Here is a 19,785-nt window from a genome sequence, read left to right on the forward strand (position 1 = left end):
TAGTTATAAACTCTTAATTGAAAAAAAACTTATTGTAAATAGCTAAAATTAAGCCCGACGTTTACTGTAGTAATTAGATCACGTTAAGATGAAGACTTAATTTATCTAAATACAGTAGACGATCAAGGATTTGTGTACTCGAATTAACCTAATACTATCCGAACCTAGAATTTCATTTTAATGGTTATATTTTTAAATGTTTTCTACCGTAGGATAAAAACATACAAGCATTATCGAACATCTAAATTATACATACTCATAATGTATGTTTTGAAAACGTCGTACCAATATTTAGATTTTTAACATTTTATTAAAAAAACCATTTAAAAACGTTTTGAAAGATTTTTTTTTTACCCAAATGAGCAAACGTTTTGAAGTTTTCTGAAAAATGTTTTTAAAACGTTTTTGTATTATTCGGGAGTGTAGTATAGACTACTCGAATTTCAGATTTACTATTTTTGAAATGTGAATGAGGGAGGGAAAGAAACTGATGATATTTGAAAAAGCTACAAGTAGCTTATAACTTAAAATTTAGCAAATATTAATTTTGCTATGAATTTTCTTCTTGATTCACTGTAACTGTGCTCACTGTAATATAGTACATTCTAGTTTATGACTTACAGGCATCACTTATATTATTAAACGTATGGATGGTTGCTGGCTTGAATTTTAACTATTGTACTATCAGTATGGATGTTTCATATCAGAAACAATAAGGTAATATCAAAAACATTTAAAAACGGTTCAAGAAAAGATGATGGCAGATTACCAAAAAACTACAAACTTCAAATGAAGAAAATATTAGAAACTTTAATCAAAATGTATTAGCTTCTTTAAAATGTGGGATATTATTATTCTATGAATATCGAAGAGCAATGTCAAATTAAGTCTTGTACTACATAAAAAAGTTCTTATCTTTTAAATTTATGAATATTGCTTTTGAGTAATCAATCCAAAAATAAAAGACGTATATTTTTAGTAAATGCTTATATACTAATAGATATATGAATGTTACTTCTTTCATGAATTCAGTTTTATTTGTTATACTACAATGAATTTGATATTCAAACTTTGTAAAATTTTATAAACTGATTATACATAGCTGCATATCAAAAAATAAAATTATATCTATTTACTTTGACTGGTTTAGCAAATTAAAAATTGTAGTTATCGATTTTTCGAAAATATTTTTAATTATTGAAAAAAGCATTTTTCAACACAATATCATAGTATTTAAAAATTTAGTGATTGTTTTGTTAATTTGAAAAGTTCATTGCCTTATACATATATTTTGAATTGAGATTGATCTAGGTAGATTTTATTTCATTGGTTTAAGCCAGAACAAGAAGAGTGCATATAACCTTAATAGAAATTGTATTTATTTAGATTACAATAGTACTTGCAACGTAAAATACAGCACATATTAATCAACAACAATTCCAGTTACATCAGAAGCATTAATATAATAAGACGTGGATATCGATCAATATTCCAATTAAATTATATAACGAACAATAAGAATTTTTTTAATTCACTAAATAATGGAAAAAAGCACCTAGATTTAAAAATCGTATGTTATGAAAATGAACTTACACGTCGTGGAAATAGTAGCAATGTGAATTGAAATCAATAAAATGAACTCTTGAACTGTGATTACAGCAAATTGTAGTTGCATGCTCTGAAAATGAGATCTGCATTTTTCATTGAGTTATTTTTAACAAATAATAGATCGTGTTTTTTTAAATTGTCTTTTCTTTTCAATTTTTTATGTATATTTTATGTCATTGAAACCTTTACACTGCATAATTCTATTGGAACTAATAACTTACAAGAAGTAAATACAAGTTTGGATTTTGTTATCAATCCTAAGTCTCATCACTACGGTGAATTTAGCGTTATAAATGACATTATTGATAACAAAAATTTTAACAATAATCATAACAACGACAGCAAAATTATTAGTAATAACAATAATAATAATAATAATAATAACAATAATAATAATCATAGAAATGGTAATAATAAGAACAGTACTGATGATTATAATACTTTCAACAAAAATGTCAACAGAAATTATATATTCCCAAACGGAAAGAACAAGGGAAAAAAAGCTTCCATCAAATCTAATGACCTACTTCAAAGTAATATGAATAGAAATTATATTTATGAAAATTACCTAAACCAAATAATAACAAATTCTAATCATTCAGAATTTCAACTATTGTATATTAATGTTATAGGCCCTAAGGAATATGAAATATTTACAATCGAATTTCATCGAGTAGAAACCCCATTTATCATTGGAATTTGGATTTTATTTGCAAGTGCTGCTAAAATAGGTAAGGCTGGATTTCGTTCCGAACTAATGTATAAATTTTTGCATACGATTCTCACACTAATACTAGTTTATTAATTTTCCTCTAACAATTCATTAAATTAATAACATTAAATCATTACAATTTCAATTACATTTATAACATTGTATTTTTTATATTGTGAAAAAGGTGTTCTCAGCTGTCAGATAAAACTATAATCATTTACATTAATATCATTACGGACTAATAAATCTCACTTAATTAAAATTTGAAATAGAAGAAAGTTAGTTTTTTTGTGTAAAGAAATATAAATATCAAAAACAATACATTTTCCGAATTTTTCCATTAATATTCAAATTTCTAATTTGAATTATAATAAAACCTTCATCATCAGCGTCACAATTAATTATTTTGTGCTATGCTTTTATATGGTGTGGTTGTTTATGTAAACGTCATTAAAAATGTATCACATGGTGTTTCTATTATTTTTGAAGTCATTTTTTTTCATTTAATAAATTATATTACATATTATTTTTAGCGAATAAAATAAAACGATATAAATTTTTCATCATACATTTTTCCATATACATATTGAGTGTGACATCGTACTATATTTCGACTTAAAAAGGCAATAATCGTGTTCTTGTAAGCTCTCAAAAAAAATATTTCAATTAGTTCTAATCAATAATAATTTTCGGCATACTTTCAAGATATCTATCATAAAATATAGTACAGTTTTAAACATTTTCAGAATTTTTAAATTTAATAATACTTTTGCAAATTTTATTAGATCAAAATAATAGTGACAATAAAGAACTCTAATACCGAATCGATAGACGAGTAAAATTGGTAACATATTTGTTTCTTCTTTCTAAACTTAAATTTTCTTAAAAAATTTTTCTTTTCTTCCTTTTCTTACGTAATTATTTGGTTTTATTTTCTCATTTTTAGTTTCTATTTATTCTATTTTACGTATCTTTAAGTTTTCATTTTATAGACACATTAGTATTTCATCATCTATGAGTATGGCATCAAAATGTGCAACTAACTATGTACCGCTGATTACACATATTCTGTTAATTTTTTAAATGATATATTCCGGAAATTCGCTAGATGTCTTCTTTTTATTCTAACATAGTATTATTTTCCTTCTTCAAAAAGAATCGCAGACTAAAGTGAGTAGAACATATACCCCGCTGAAAATAAGTATATAAATTTTATATAAGAATATATCGTATATAAGTACAAAATTTGTACAAAAACATATACAAAATTTGTATGAACTTTATGTAATATTCGTACAAAATTTATACAAATTTTGTACATATATATTCCGACAAAATATGTACAAGACTCATACAAATTCAGTATACACTACCGTCCATAAAGATTTGCCATCCCCTTGCTGAAGTCATCAAAACTTTAGAGTTTTATGGCTCAGTTTCTATAAGAGCTAAAAAATCCTGCGGGGTCTCATTTGAAAGGTCTTGCTAGGACCTTTCAAATGTTGTAAAACATAATTGATTTTATTTGTTTTTTGTACAACTTGTGACGTTATAAACAAATTATTTTTTTTTTAATTTTTTCACATCAACTTCGACCCCAATTTATTTATATAACGGATTCTACGATGGAAAAACTGTATAAGCCATTCGATAGAGCTTTCAAAAAGCTACAAAATCCATATCCGGAAAATTTTTTTACCTTTATTTTTTATGAGGTATATGGTGTTTTATACAAATACAAAGATTTTCAAAAAATGGGCTGTATTTTTTTTATTTTCAACTCTAAAGAAAAAACTCTCAGAAGAAAAATGTAGTATTTTGCAAGAGTAGTATTTATCAAATGCGCCACTCAGAATTTAAAAAAAAAAAATTTTTTTTTCACGTTTTTTAGAATTGAAATTTTTCCAGAAAAAAAACTGAAATTACATATATTTAATAAAATTAGTAAGTAACTAGTATTTATAACTGAATGGGCTTACAAACAATGATAACAAGATACATTTATTGTATTCGACGTTTGTAACAGAGGAATTTGCATTGTTTTCATTTTTAATGACTTTCTACAGTATTGTGCTCACCGATAATCACTGTGATAATCACTGAGTGTTTACGTGGTTTGATTTACTTGACTTTCATGAATGTATACATATAGCAGAGAATACGTATGGAAATTCAGTCTCTTATCAGCTTTAATGAGTGAAATATTAATGTGTCCAATCTAGTCAGTAAATTATGCATGTATGTTTTGTTCATTCAAAATGACGAAAAAAAGAAACTTAAGCATTGAGAGCGATCTGAGATAGTAGCCTTGCATAAAGTGAATAAAAGTAATAATGAAATTTCCAAAATTTTGAATATTCCAAGAAGAACAGTTGATTATAACATTAAAAAATTCATAACTCAAGGAAATATCAAATACAAAAAAATTTCAGGAAGGCCTAGGAAAACTACGAGCGCTACTGATAAATACATTTGTAGTACAAGTACACATAATCCAAGACTCACGGCACCCGAACTTGCTGTTGAAACTCAAAAAGCGTATGATGTTAAACTTAGTGTTACTACGATAAAGAGACGACTTCATGAAAATGGACTATACGGTCGAATAGCAATTAAAAAGCCTTTACTAAAACCGATTAAGAAAAAGAAACGATTGGCTTGGGCCAGAAAACATAAAATTTGGACCATTGATGATTGGAAAAAAGTTTTGTGGTCTGATGAGAGCAAATTCGAGGTTTTTGGTAGTAAACGCAGATGTTTTGTGCGGAGAAAAAATAAGCAAAAACATTTAGAGAAAAATATGTGTGCTTCGGTTAAACATGGTGGCGGCTCAGTAATGGTATGGGCTTGTTTTGGTTGTTCTAAGGTTGGTGACCTTCTTAAAATTGATAGCAAGTTGAAAAAAGAAGGTTACAAAAAAATTCTTGAAAAAAATGTTGTATCTTCCGGAACAAGAATAATTGGTCGCAAATTTACGTTCCAACAAGATAACGACCCGAAGTATACTTCAAAGTTATGTAAAAGTTATCTTGCTTAATTGGAGAAGAAAAAAAAATTAGTTGTGATGGAATGGCCACCGTACTCTCCTGATCTTAACCCTATCGAACTGTTATGGGATGATCTAGATAGAGCTGTAAGGAAGGTAGGACCTACTTCCCAGAAGGATCTTTGGAATATCTTAGAAAATGAGTAGAAAAAAATAAGTGCAGAAACTTTAGAGAAACTTGTAGCACGAATGCCTCGAATTTGTAAAGTAGTTTTAGCAAACAAAGGTGGACATTTCGATGAAAAAAACGTTTAAATAATCAGTATTGTTTCGTTTTTGTTTACATCTAAAATTTATATTCAGATTGTGATAATATATTAATTACATGCGTTATTAGTATTATAAAAAATGAAATTATTATTGTTATGTTATTATTGAAACGTTGTAATAAATAAATTTTGTAGAAAAATTGTAACCAAATTATGTTAATCTATTCTGAGTAAGTAATAAATTATGGTTCAATAAATATATGAGGAAATCCACGGAACCGTTGATTTTTCGAAAAAGTAGAATCGACAAATTTTTTTAGAGGCACACTACTAAAACCTATACAGACGTGTTTCTTGTAGCCTACAAATGTAGAATATACCCGCGTAACTCCTTTTTACCCATCCCTCAAAAAGTTATAGCAGAAAATCAAAAAAAAATTTTTTTTAACATACGAATCGATTTTCTTTGATTCGATTGCTATAAATTATGAAAAAATTTCTGGAAAAAACGTTCAAAATACTGTAATAATTAATTTTATTAACTAACGTCAACATAAACATAACAGACAACGTTTGGTAGAGATTTTTAATTTTTCTTTCGTTTCTCTCTTATTTTTTGTCTTTTTAGAAGCAATTTGGCTTTTCTGGTTTTGTCAGCACAGTCTGTCGAATACAGAAAAAATAATAAAAGTAAAAATTGTTTTCGCATTATACAAGAATTATCTATGAAAAAAAAAAAACGAATTGATTGCACATTCCATAATTTATGCAATATATAACTACTTACCCATTTTCTTATTTCCATAGTTTAACTGTGCGTTGTGCCAAACACGATCACTCACTTGCAACTGTTCTCGAGAATAACAAATCACGATACTGTATACAAACGTACACACACGTGGCACGTACGTACGGAAACAGGATTTTGATAGTATACTTCCTGAATAAAACTTTAGCGATCACAAGATGTTTGAGTGAATTAAATTTGAAATTGGAGCTGTGCCTCCAAAAAAACATGAATTTTCCAAAAAGTTACGCGAGATATTTTCAAACATTTTGATTCACAACTTATTCATTATTGATGGCACATCGATTTTGGAGACGCAGTTTTATTCGTTTTTAAATACAGTAATAGCTTGTCGAATCCAAATTACAACCTTAGCATCCCTCAAAAAGTTGTAAGTGAAAATGTAAAAAAAAAGTCCGCGGCCCAAAACCAAGTAACGCTACTTTGAGGGCATACCATGGCAAGAGATTGATAGGCACACTAATGAAACTTTAATGATAATGAAGTTTTTTATAAAAAAAAAGGTTGTGTTAAATTTTCAGACCGACTAGAAGCTCCCTCAAAAAGTTATAGGAAGAAAACGAAAAAAAAATCAAGAGTAACGTTTAAAAATGTGCGATTTATTAGTGATTTTATATTTGGAATTCTTCTAGTTAAGTCTGTATAATTTTTGAACCTACAAAAATGATTTAGTTGGATAACTATACACTAGAATGGAGGTTTATACGTCTGATAGACATAGAAAAAAAATTTTTCCTCGGCAGATCCTTGAGTAACACAAAAATCAAAGGTTCCGTGGATTTCCTCATATCTTGTTATCATTGTTTGTAAGCCCATTCAGTTATAACTACTAGTTACTTACTAATTTTATTAAATATATGTAATTTCAGTTTTTTTTCTAGAAAAATTTCAATTCTAAAAAACGTGAAAAAAAAATTTTTTTTTTTAAATTCTGAGTGGCGCATTTGATAAATACTACTCTTGCAAAATACTACATTTTTCTTCTGAGAGTTTTTTCTTTAGAGTTGAAAATAAAAAAAATACAGCCCATTTTTTGAAAATCTTTGTTTTTGTATAAAACACCATATACCTCATAAAAAATAAAGGTAAAAAAATTTTCCGGATATGGATTTTGTAGCTTTTTGAAAGCTCTATCGAATGGCTTATACAGTTTTTCCATCGTAGAATCCGTTATATAAATAAATTGGGGTCGAAGTTGATGTGAAAAAATTAAAAAAAAAAACAATTTGTTTATGACGTCACAAGTTGTTCAAAAAACAAATAAAATCAATCATGTTTTACAACATTTGAAAGGTCCTGGCAAGACCTTTCAAATGAGACCCCGCAGGATTTTCTAGCTCTTATAGAAACTGAGCCATAAAACTCTAAAGTTTTGATGACTTCAGCAAGGGGATGGCAAATCTTTATGGACGGTAGTGTAAGTCTTGTACAAGTTATATATAGGTTTTATACAAAAGGGTCTAGCCGGTTAAGATAGTCAAAAATGTCTAACGATTTTGACAAACTGACTCGGCGATTATGTTCGGAGCCTTTTCTTCTAGATTTTTAGACCTCTAAACCCATATAGGGTCTCACAAGGCCTACTTTTCTGATTTTCGGGTTTTCTGCAATATCTCGTTCAATTTTTGAGCTAGAAAAAAATACATAAAAAGAAAATTATAGAGTTCTTCTAGCCTTAAATTAAAAAATTTTTCTCGACAAATTAAAATTTTTAAAACCGTCCGAATATTTATTAATTCTATTATCTAAAAAAAATTGGCGTAGCTGTAGATGAAATACATTAAGTATTTTTACTTAAAAAACATCTCTGAATTTTTATAGATTTTTAAACAAAGTGTGTAAGTGTAAAAAATATAAGAACCACTAGAAAATCCGGGTTTTTGCTTTTAGCACATTACTACTTAAGTTTATGATGAAACAAATAGCATCTTCGTATTGTGCATGAAAAAATACATAAAAAATATGTATTAAATTTTTACGATTAAGGACATTATACCATGACAAATTGAGATTTAAAACCCAACATTCATGTAGAACTCGGGAAATCGAAAGATCAGAATACAATCGTTAATTTCTTATAACATGACGGTGCTAGTTATAAAGTGTGTTGCATGTTTTCGAGGTACTATTTCGCGTAAAATACAATAGTGATACTGGTTTTATGGTAAAATTTGACTGGATCCAGTTAGCAGCGAAAATCGGGGAATTTTTAGTTGTTTTTCGCTATTATCGCTTTATAGATTAGTTTTACGATAAAATCAATAGCATCACATTTTTTACCGTAACAAAATATATCAGAAATATGTACTATCTTTATTAGCAGAAAGGTACATCATGAATTGTACATCATGAAATTTTCGATTGAAGTTTCAACTTTCACATTCATACTAATTATAACATCAATTATAATCTATTGAGATGATAAGGTATATCTTAGAGTCATCCGAAAAAGGGTTCGGATGACTGTATTTGGTATATAGAGAAACCTTCTTTCTTAGATTTTCAGACCACTAAACCTACTTGGGACTTAATGAAGCATCATATTGTAAATAAGATAAATTATATTATTCTAGTATTGACCGATCCATATATGCTGAACAAACAGATACCAGAAAGTAGATAAGCTAAGTCGATTCGAAAATACTTACTGCGTTTTCAAGCGCTACAAGTATTTTAGAATCGGGATAGGCTTTTTATGAAACAGATGAGCGTCAATCATAGAGAATATATTTATTATGGTGAGCCTAGACGACCCTTTCATATAAATGTACTAAATGAAACGAAAACTAAAAAATTTTATCTAATAATATGAATATATAACAATACTATAGCAAAGAAATAAGAAAGTGACACCTAAATACTATAAATAAAAACTATGTATGCTTAATCTATTCTTGACAAGGTTTCGTTAGCTTATCTCTCACCCTCATCAGGTCCTTTATTTAAAATAAATCAATCCGTTATACGAACTAGTTGACAATTTTACAATAAAATGGTATCAAATCGGATAATAAAGAAACACATACCAACACAACTAAAGAATTTTTCAAGATCACGTTATTAATTGCTATGAGTCAACAAAAAATTTGTTGTAAATAAAATAAATAATATAGTCAAATTACTACTCATAATATGATACATAGTAATCAGACAACATAATACAAAATGCAAGCAAGAAGTTACACGCCATAAGTTAAGCTGAGAAATAATAAGAAAAACACTAGTACAAAACAAAAATTAATCTTATTAATATATATGAAATTATTAGCAAAGCTCATTTTCAATAAAACAAGGATACGAAAATATTTCATGAAGTCATAGCTTATGAGATAATAAGGTATTAGATAACTAGTAACAATAAATCTATTTAAGAAATTAAACAATGTTGTATTATTCACAATATTGTATTGTTGAAATATTGAGTATCCTCTTGTCTGTTAATGGTATTGCTGTATGTATTAATAAACATCACTTCAGAAATTAATTTTTTATTCTTACTAATCTCTTTGTCTAAAATTCGAACATTGATAGAATCAAAATGGTATGTCGAATCATCAGTAAGATATTTTGTTATCGGAAGTAATCTGTCTATTGGAATATTTTTACGTTTCTTAATTCTTTGTTTACACTCGACAACTTCTACCTAAAATGGATTAAATGGACCATTTTGATAGAGAAAGTACTTTGTTCAAGGAGCAAAGGCGCTGTAGATGACGCAAATAGAGCTGTGGTAGGAAAGGAAAGCAAGGTAGAAATTGCCGGTTCTGCGTCTCCTTTCTGACACAGGGCTGTAGGAAAGTATTTAAAGGGTAAGGCCAAAGTTAAGCGAGTGATTATTGTAGAGTACGAGAGTTTGGAAGAAGATCCTGCGCCGAGTAATGTAGCTCAACTACGCGATTTTCTAGGTATGGTAGATTGCTACACTTTATTATTATTATGTAAAAAAAGAGACAATCGTATTAGCAAATTTGATTTGTATATGATATATTAAAAACTAAGTTTCTGTCTTAATCAACTATACGAATTTGAAAATGATCAATATTCTTCACAGCGACTGGAAGGTAAATGACGTAAGAATGGTAATATTATCACTTCTTTTCCGTCGAAGTAAAATTCTGTATTATCAATGTCAATATTTGGTATTGAAAATATTAATAGCTCAACTAGAACAAGAACGTATTTTTCTTTGGTATTGATTCAATTGGCGGTAAATAATTTTAAATTTTAATAGCTCAACTAGATAAAGAACGTATTTTTTGTTTGGTGACAGTTTGATTGATGGAAAATAATATGTTTCGACTACTGATGACGTTCCTGAGAGTTTTTTATACTAGTCGTCGATTTTATAGTTTATTCAAAAGAAATTGAGGCAAATATGATTACAATTATACATACTATAATTTGGATATCTAATGTGATTATACTTGATTCTGCTGTCTTTGAGATAAAGCAATAAAACTATAGTTTGTTGAAGATTACCTAAACTATCAAAATATATAACCTCATTACCTTTCTTTTTATATACTACCTTGGGAGTATGTAGTTTATTTTTATCTTCTAGATTCACAATAGCTGTCTCTTAATATCGCGATTCATCGGTTGATACAGCATTATGCATGAAAACTACTTGAAAATTTTCAATTTTTAGCATTCGAGGATAATTTTTTATTTCTTGATCTATCAATGCTCAATTGGGTAAAGCTACTTCAAGCTTTTTTTTATTTAAACGTTTTCTACATATGGCTTAAAACGAATACCATAACTTCACAATACGGTTTCAAAAAATAAAGACTTTTACTACTAGTAATAGCTTCCAAAGTTTTATTGTGTCTATGAGCCTTTTCCAATTCATTTTGAGCAGAGTTATCACTGTTAATGGCTTTTGCTATTGAAGCAGCTCCTCCAGCTAGAGCTCCAGTGGCGCTTAAAATAGAAAATAATGGAATTAAAGAAGGAATAACTGCGTCTACTTTACTAGGAATAGGTAGAAAACGAGATATATTTGTTTTTTACCTCCAGCCTTCTACACAGTTTCTTTAGTACCTTTTATAGCCGAACAAATAACGAAATGTGATCTGTTAGTAAGAAAAACACTTCTCGAAGCAGCGTTAATAATAATTTTTTTCTTTGAATTTGATGGACTTTTATTTTTACATTTTTCTTTCCTCGTTTTGCAATTTTAACGCCTATAACAAGCTTATTTTTAACTTTCACTATAGTTGCAAACGCAACAATCTCACCAAAACTACGATCTTCCGGTCGCACTCTAACCCAAGCCTGTTTAGTTAGAATTTCATCGGTTTCGTTTCTCGCGTCAATATTCTCTCGATTCTAAGAATAAGCAATATCATGATCGTTACAAGCAGCGTCTACCGGATTTTTTCCAGGATCACTTCGAGTCAGTCATTTTTGCAATTAATTTCCGGTCCGCAATATTGATAACCAGGCAAATGATCTTCGAATGACAAGTTATTGATAATCTTCTTTATTAAGCCGCAAACAGTCTTTCTTTGACGATGAATGATGATACCTCTTTATGAGATGAGGTCTTAATGAAACTAAAAATATATAAGCTGTCTTTTTATAGATAGTGGTCTCATGCGTTGTTATATTGGCGACGTGCAAACAACACGGACTACAAAGAGCAATCATTTAAGCTTCAAGTTATACATTTTGATAGGATGGTGGAGACGAAAAAACGATAAAAAAGATATGGTGAACTACTACCTGACAGTATACCAGTAGTTTTCTATGGATCTAGTTATTGTGGGAAAACTAAATGTTTACTAACGTCAATCACCCATCCAAATGGTCTTAGATTTGAAAATGTGTATGACTACTCAAAGTCACTAAACAAACCCAAGTATCAGTTTCTAAGAAATTTATTGGAGTTAATAGATGGGGTATAATATTTTCATATAGTGAACATCAGTCAGTTGTCTCACCAGATAAAGTACAACCAAATTCCATTAGGATTTACAATGACATCGCAACCGAGAAATAAGATAACGCAAGAACATTTTTTTGTATGGGAAAACATAAAGAAGTAATATAATAGTAATATAATATAATTACATGAAAATAAATATAATAAATTAAATATAATATAAATATAAATAAATATAAATAAAAATAAATATAATATAAAGGCTTTTACCTTTGTCAATCGTATGCTCGCATTCCAAAGCATTTTGAGATAATGTGAATGTACTAGTTTTATTTCGACTAGATGACGTTATTATTAAACATATTTATTATAATGATCACGTATACTCAGACATACCTTTCGAACAGTTTACTAAGATTTTTAGTTGAAGACAAGATGACGTGAATATTTGAATATTAATCACATTTACAATGATCACGTTAACTTGGATATGTGTTTTGAGAAGTTTAAAGCAATTTGTCGAAAATGTTGAAGAGACGGTAATTATAGGATATAATAGAGTCTTACAATAATCGAAAACATCTCACAATAGACATGATGTCTGAAGCCGTAACTAAAGAGAATAAAATGTAAGTGCTGTGACAATTCTCTTACGATCAACGTCTTTTCATCCGAAAACCAAAATTCCGAATAGGCAACAAAGTACAGATAAGCAAGTCCAAACACGTTTTTGACAAAGGATATATTCCCAACTGGTCTACAGATATGTTTACTATTCCAATGATCGCAAAGATAAGACTGGTCACATACCATTTAAGAGATTACAAAGACAATCCAATTGTTAGAGGGTTTTACGAACAAGAACTACAGAAAGCTATATATTCTGATATTTATCTTATTAAAAAAATTCTAAGAAAACATGGTAATCAGGTATACATAAAATTGTTGGGATTCGACCACTCACACAATTCGTCGATAGATAAGAGTTTATACACATGTAACGGTAAATTACAGTCGTACTTCCTCAAGTGGCTCGCGACTGCCCGTACAAATTATTTATTCGAGGATTCGGGAAGCAACAGTCGTTTCCACGACCGAATAACGCGTCGAGCGTAAACACGTTAATCGCACGCGAATTGCCTAGCACGGGATCAGGAGTGACTTCGGGTATAATTCGGGTATAATATTACAACAAAGTTCGAAATAACACAATAACTTTAATTACAACAAAAAACAAAGTAACTGAATTTATATCAAAAGAACAAAATAATTGAATTTATATCCAAAGAACAAATAGTAGAATTCATATCAAAAGAACAAAACAATACCGCCGTTACAATCAAAAGTACGAACGTAAATACGCAGCGGATCGGCTGCAGGACTGCTCACCGAACCGCTGTTTACTTAATCAAGGAGAAAGAATACAAAGAAAGGTACATTTGAATATAAAGCAAAAGAACACAAAGCGCCCGAACAAATTCAACGGGTGATCTCGTAGCCGGCAGAGCTGCCGGGCCACGTAATATTTGATCGACGCCTCGGACAGAGAGAGAGAGAGAGAAAGAAAGAGAGAAAAACACAGCACCGACCTTGCCGCGCGTTGATGAAATGTATAACTCCGTCCACTTGTCCCCTGTCTCCGTTGGGAAAAATTCTGTGGCGAACAAAGAATTCCTGTGTTAAGATTACTCCTCTCGTGCTCCCAAATCCTGGTTAGTCGAAACTCGGCGGTGTTATTGTTGTTATTGTTAATGTTGTTAGGTGGTTACGATCACGACGCTCTCAGGAAGCTCGATTATAATCCGCTTAGCAAAAACATAGATGATGCACATAGTGCACCATATGGCCAGCCGTGAGGCTGGCCAGGTCACTTTGTGCAAAAATCTTTTGTCAAAGCGGCGGACCGTAATTGTCTTCCTCAACAGATAACGGAGACTTCTCAAACAGACAATTCGTTGCTTTGGGAGAGAACGTCGTAAACTTCTCTTTTCTGTACGGGCATATGCAAATGCAAATGCTGAAGTACAGTATGCATCACCGATTGCCCTCGACAAGCAACTAATGCTAGTCGACCCGAAGTGAATGCAATATATATTTGAACGACGACTTGCAATCACAAGTGCGGATGTGTGTACCTTCACGTGGTGGGGCTGAAAACGCTGTTTCTGTAAAGAAACAGTAGGCAAAACACACAACGCTCGCCCCTAGGGCAAAAGGCCAATCGGCCAAACAAAAATAAACAACACGGACCATGACAGCACGTGGTGAGGCGCGGCCCGTAAACGCCCAAACATTCAACGCGAAGTCTACCACACCCCAAGAGCTCAACTCGAGCCCAGAAAAGCCAAAATCCGGGAGTCACTTGAAGGGAAATCTCTTGGGATTGTGATACCGCGCGCCCTCTTAGAGGACGGGAGACCGCTCCGGAAGCTAGTTGCAGAGGACCAATGGTCCCGGCAATCCGAATTTAATTCGGGTAGATAAGAAATTACTCCCTATCGACTGGCAATCGGTAGGTGCCACTATTGTGGGTAAAGAGTCGCGGCCGTGGTCATAGCAGCCACCCAAAGTTCTTTGCTTCGAGCTCCGGGAATAAGGCCCGACACCTTTGTGTGAGAAAACACAATTTGAACGCTAATTTCGAACGCTAAAACATCTGATTTGAGCCTGGATCTCGGAAATTGATTCGAATGAGTGGTATGACTGGCACGAATATTGAAAACTGCCTAGGGAGTCGCCTTGTCGGCTAGGCGAGACCTCGCCCCTGACCCAAGTCAGAAAATTAATCAAAAGAGCAGAGATCAATATCAGCGAGTCATAAAAGCCTTCCATGGAAAGCGAAATCCGAGACTCGGGCAAAAATCAGAACACAACCTTTTCGAATAACGGACACCCACCAGCGTGAGCGGGGATGACCGAAACGCAATGGGAAGACGTGCCTCGGCACGTCAAAGCGATGGACCTGTGAGTCGTGGGAGAAATCCCTTAATACAGGAACGCAGGGTAAGATGATCTTCGAACGCGAGCCCAAGAGGAGAGGCTTAGTTGGTTGATCATCTTAGGAATCTTCCTCTAGCTGTCCTGGCTGAGTCTCTCTTCTGACATCCTAATCTTGGGTTGGCCTCTGCGGGGTTATGGTACCAGGTCAAGCAAATCTCGTAAGATTTGTATGCTGCGTGCTTCCGACGCGGCAGACGTTCCGACGTCTGCCGCGGGCAACTAGAGTCTCGTTGCGTCCAAACCGAGGGTCAAGTCTTTAGTTCCGCTCTCCTTGAGCGTTGAACCTTGAAAAGATCGGTACTCCTTTCGAGGAGGTCGCCGCCTTAGATTAAAAAGGTTCCGACTCGCTGTGTGCGTCAGGGATGTCGCAGCAAACTTGACTTCCGGATCTCCAAAAATGTTTGAAAGCGAAGGAGTGAAAGACAGTGGGCTATGCCAACCTGTTTGTGCCCAGCGAGAAGGGTGGTAATGTTTGATTACGCTATGCCTCCCTCAAATCGGAAAAGTATGACACACACAAACACTAACTGTTAATGTTGTTACTATTGTTGTCTATGTTGTGTTGTGGTTGTTACCCTGGAGCGTATGTATGTGTGTAAGGCCGGTGATTGGTGAGTGTATGTATGTGTCTTGGTTATGTCGTATCTCGTTCCAAAGAAAAACCAACGAGAATACAGCAGCTCACCATAGCAACAAAATGCCCACACGCGCGCACACGCCCGCGTCACCTCGCCGGTCGCCCACGTGCACCGGTGCCGGGCTCGCTGCACTCGCGGTATTACTTCGCACACAAAACAGAAACGTCACCACTCCGCGCACCGGGCACGTATACTTGAATATCTACGGCGAGGGCGCGGGAACTCAACCACTCGGAAAAACACGGCGAAAACCAAAAAGAAAGGTGGGCGCGCGGCGGTCTATTCAGCTGTCCAACTGCTACTACTGCCGATTTCTTTCTCTTTCCGTCAGCGAGGTGCGCGCGCAGGTCTGCCGGCGACTCGCTGGCTTTCTCCGATCTTCTGTCTCTCTCTATCTCTCTCTCTCACTGCTATCTTCTCGTCCACTCCCTCCAATGACCGTCGCCGCCGTCGCACCTCGAGAAAGGGAGCAAAAGAGACAACAGATTTGAGTGTGCTCAACTAGCGCACACTCTCAGCTCGGCAAGGTGTACAGGGATCGCTGAGAGCCTGATGGAGTCGTGATTCTCCGTTATAACGATAGAACAAAAAAGTTTATGTAAAACAATTTTAATGAAATAAATATCATAATAATGAATAATTTTTGTTTTGTTTTTAATAGTAAGAGCTGGGTCTCTCACCTTTGAGGTACATTAATTAAAGCATCGTCACTTGTGAATTTATTAAAACAAGTCTAAATCTGCTTTAGTAGAAACACAACAGTCTTTTACCTCTCCACAATATATTATATGTTATAATTTATTTTACAAGCTTTATTAAAATAAAGATACATTTGTTACATTAAATAATAAATTAAAATCTACCAGCACTATAATATTTAATCTGTAAATTATATTTTGTATATTTTCAGTAAGTAATATACAGGGTGTCCCATTTTAATTTACCACCCCCTAAAACAGGTTAATAATTTGCTCTGAGAAAAAAATGTTTCAAATAAAATTTGTTGGGTTCGAAGGGGGGCATCTTTTGGCTATTTCAGCTGCGACCTTGAACATAACCTTCAAGGTCATTTGAAAGTCAAGACCAAATTTTCATATGAAATGTGCATATTTTATGGCGGATTCGGATTCTACTAAAAAAGAGAAACACTTTTTGTCTGAATCATTTTTTGATCATCAATAGGTAGGTAGCTCTCGCTTTAACTGAAAAGAGAATTTGTTCTAGAAATAAGATGTTTTAGATGAATGTTACTAGCTTCAAACAAAGACAGAGGTATCCTTTGGATCACTTAAGGCAAGACCTTCACGTCCAACCACTTAAGGCAAGACCCCTTCGTTCAGCTAGTCACGGAAATTTCAATGTCTCAAGTGCTCTATCAATTGCCCATTTTGTTGAATGCACATTTGTATTCTCTGCCGAAAACTTCTTTGGACATCTATTAATGTTTGTGGGGTTAACGCCTGGAATGCTGCAACAATACTCTCCATCATATTTTGTGCCGTCGTCGGGGCTTCCGCGTAAACTCTCTGCTTCACGGCCCCCCCATAGAAAGAAGTTCAATGGGGTCAAATCTGGCGATCGCGCAGGGAATTCACAGATTGGACTACCAATTCCAATCCAACTATTTGGGTATGTCGCGTTCAGAAATCTCCTGACAAGTAGTCGACGATGAGCGGGAGCACCATCTTGCTGGAACCACATGTCTCACCTTATTTTTAGCGGAATGTTTTCTAGAAGAGGTGGTATTTGGTTCTCGAGAATATCTAAATAAAGCTCGCCGTTTAAATTACGGTCATAAAAAATTGGACCCACAACGTATTCCCCAACTATGCCCGCCCAAACATTAATTGACCACCGTCTTTGTGTACGGTGATCTCGCTGCCAATGTTGATTTTCTTCTGCATAATAATGCGCGTTATGAAGATGAACTCCTCCCATATTGTCGAACTTTGCCTCGTCTGTAAAGAGAGTCCGATCAAAGAAAAATGGATCTATGCGCATTCGTGTTTCCGCCCATTGACAGAATCTAAGTCGTCTGGCAGGATCACCAGGCTCAATGGCATGTGTAAGGTGCAAGTGATATGGATGAAATCTAAAATGACGCAATACACGGGAAACTGTTGATCTGGGTACTCCATGCATTCGCTGAATTTGTCGCGTCGAAATATGAGGATCCTCGGCAATTACAGCACGAACCCCAAGCGCAATATGCTCTCTTGGGCCCGTCCGTCGCCTCTTCCTTCTTAAGTTACCTCCTTGAGCTCTTATCGTTAGAAGTTTAATATTCCTCCTAGTAGGATGATGAGCGTCCGGATACCTTTCAGCGTACAGCCTCGCTGCAGCCATGTAATTGTCGTGACATTCTCCCAGAATCTTGATCATGTTAACTATCTCTACTGGCGTGTAGTCAGCTATTATCTGTTGTAGGTAGATTTTTTAGGGAATATTTAATCTTAAAATAATAATTTAATTTTTATTTAATCTGAAATTCAGAAAGTCAATGAAAACCTAATGATGAGAAGCTTTGAGGAGCTGTAAGAATTTACAAGCCTTACCAATAGAACGATAACGAAGCAAAAAAATGTCTTTTAGCGAGAAATAAAGCATTTACGAGAAAAATATTCTAATTCTAATATTCTAATTTCTCGGATAAAATGTAATGGTTACCTGTAAATAAACATTTGACCTTCAAAAAATCTTAATGACCTTCAAATGACATTGATGGCTCTTAAGCAAGTTCGTGGTGAAGGTCACTACAGTATGTCCCTCATTGAATCTAGTAACATTCATCAAAATCATTCTTAACTGTGGGAAAATTCTAACCTCAGTTTAAGGTAGAGATATCTAGTGATTTTTTCTACTTTTTTAAAGCCGTTTACAACAAAAATTTGGGATTTTTTCAAAAAATGATTCATACAAAAAGTGTTTTTCTTTTTTAGTAGAATCCGAATCCGCCATAAAATATGCACATTTCATATGAAAATTTGGTCTTGACTTTCAAATGACCTTGAAGGTCATGTTCAAGGTCGCAGCTGAAATAGCCAAAAGATGCCCCCCTTCGAACCCAACAAATTTTATTTGAAACATTTTTTTCTCAGAGCAAATTATTAACCTGTTTTAGGGGGTGGTAAATTAAAATGGGACACCCTGTATAAAGTGCATAATGTTTCATGATGGCTCTTGAAATCTGATCTGGTAAAATAATTCGGAATTCGGCTTCGAGATCAAGACTAATTCGATTATTATCTTCTTCTTTTAATTCTGTTACTAAATAATAACCATTTTGTTCAAGATTATAACGATTTTTCTCCAGTAGTGAATCAAAGTATTTCATATCAATTTTATTTAACATTTCCAAGTCCATCTTACTAATGTAGATTTATTTTGAGAATAGAGGAAAAGAAGGAGGATACTACTGGTGATGATTCTTCTAACAGAATGATGTTTTCCGAGTTTTTTTCTTTCTTTAGTCTGCAAATGGGTAAAATTATTTCGCAGCTTAGCACGCCAATGCTGTGCCCCTGCAATTTAATGTGGGTTCTATTTCGGTAAAGGGAGTCAGCGTGAACTCCCACGAGCGCGAATGTAACACGATGACGGGTTCGGGTTAGGAAAGGTGAAGTCAGTATAATTACAAAAAGGCGATCTCTTTATTACGCCAGTATAATAACAACACACGAGACTACTTCTAATATAATAATAATGGTGAGTGCACACGCTCAAACGGTTAAGACGCGACAACAGGCGAAAGTTAGGAGCGCATCCGTTCGACTATGTAAATGCGATGATTCGACAATATTTAGGAGCGTATTGGCTCAACTAATTTAGCGCGATAAATACAAATCTGGGCGTTGCGCCAGAAGAGAGCTGGTGCGGG

General features: G+C 33.2%; 1 protein-coding gene across 8 annotated transcripts in view; it reads left to right on the plus strand.

The window, feature by feature from the left end:
- Positions 1–1,366: 1,366 nt before the first annotated feature.
- The window catches only part of LOC131663385 (probable Na(+)/H(+) antiporter nhx-9), a 1,718,187-nt gene continuing 1,699,768 nt past the window's right edge, over positions 1,367–19,785 (plus strand). For all 8 annotated transcript variants that reach the window (XR_009301845.1, XR_009301846.1, XR_009301847.1 and 5 more), the window contains exons 1-2: positions 1,367–2,141; positions 2,241–2,339. Coding sequence is in view for 5 of the 8 variants with exons in the window: in XM_058933773.1 (XP_058789756.1) it covers positions 1,685–2,141; positions 2,241–2,339 (556 nt within the window). In the remaining 3 variants the exon portion in view is untranslated. The remainder of the gene's footprint in view (positions 2,142–2,240; positions 2,340–19,785) is intronic.

The sequence above is a fragment of the Phymastichus coffea genome, unplaced genomic scaffold (genome assembly GCF_024137745.1).
Source record: "Phymastichus coffea isolate CEN01 unplaced genomic scaffold, Cenicafe_Pcof_1.1 PCOF00034, whole genome shotgun sequence".
Lineage (NCBI taxonomy): Eukaryota > Metazoa > Arthropoda > Insecta > Hymenoptera > Eulophidae > Phymastichus > Phymastichus coffea.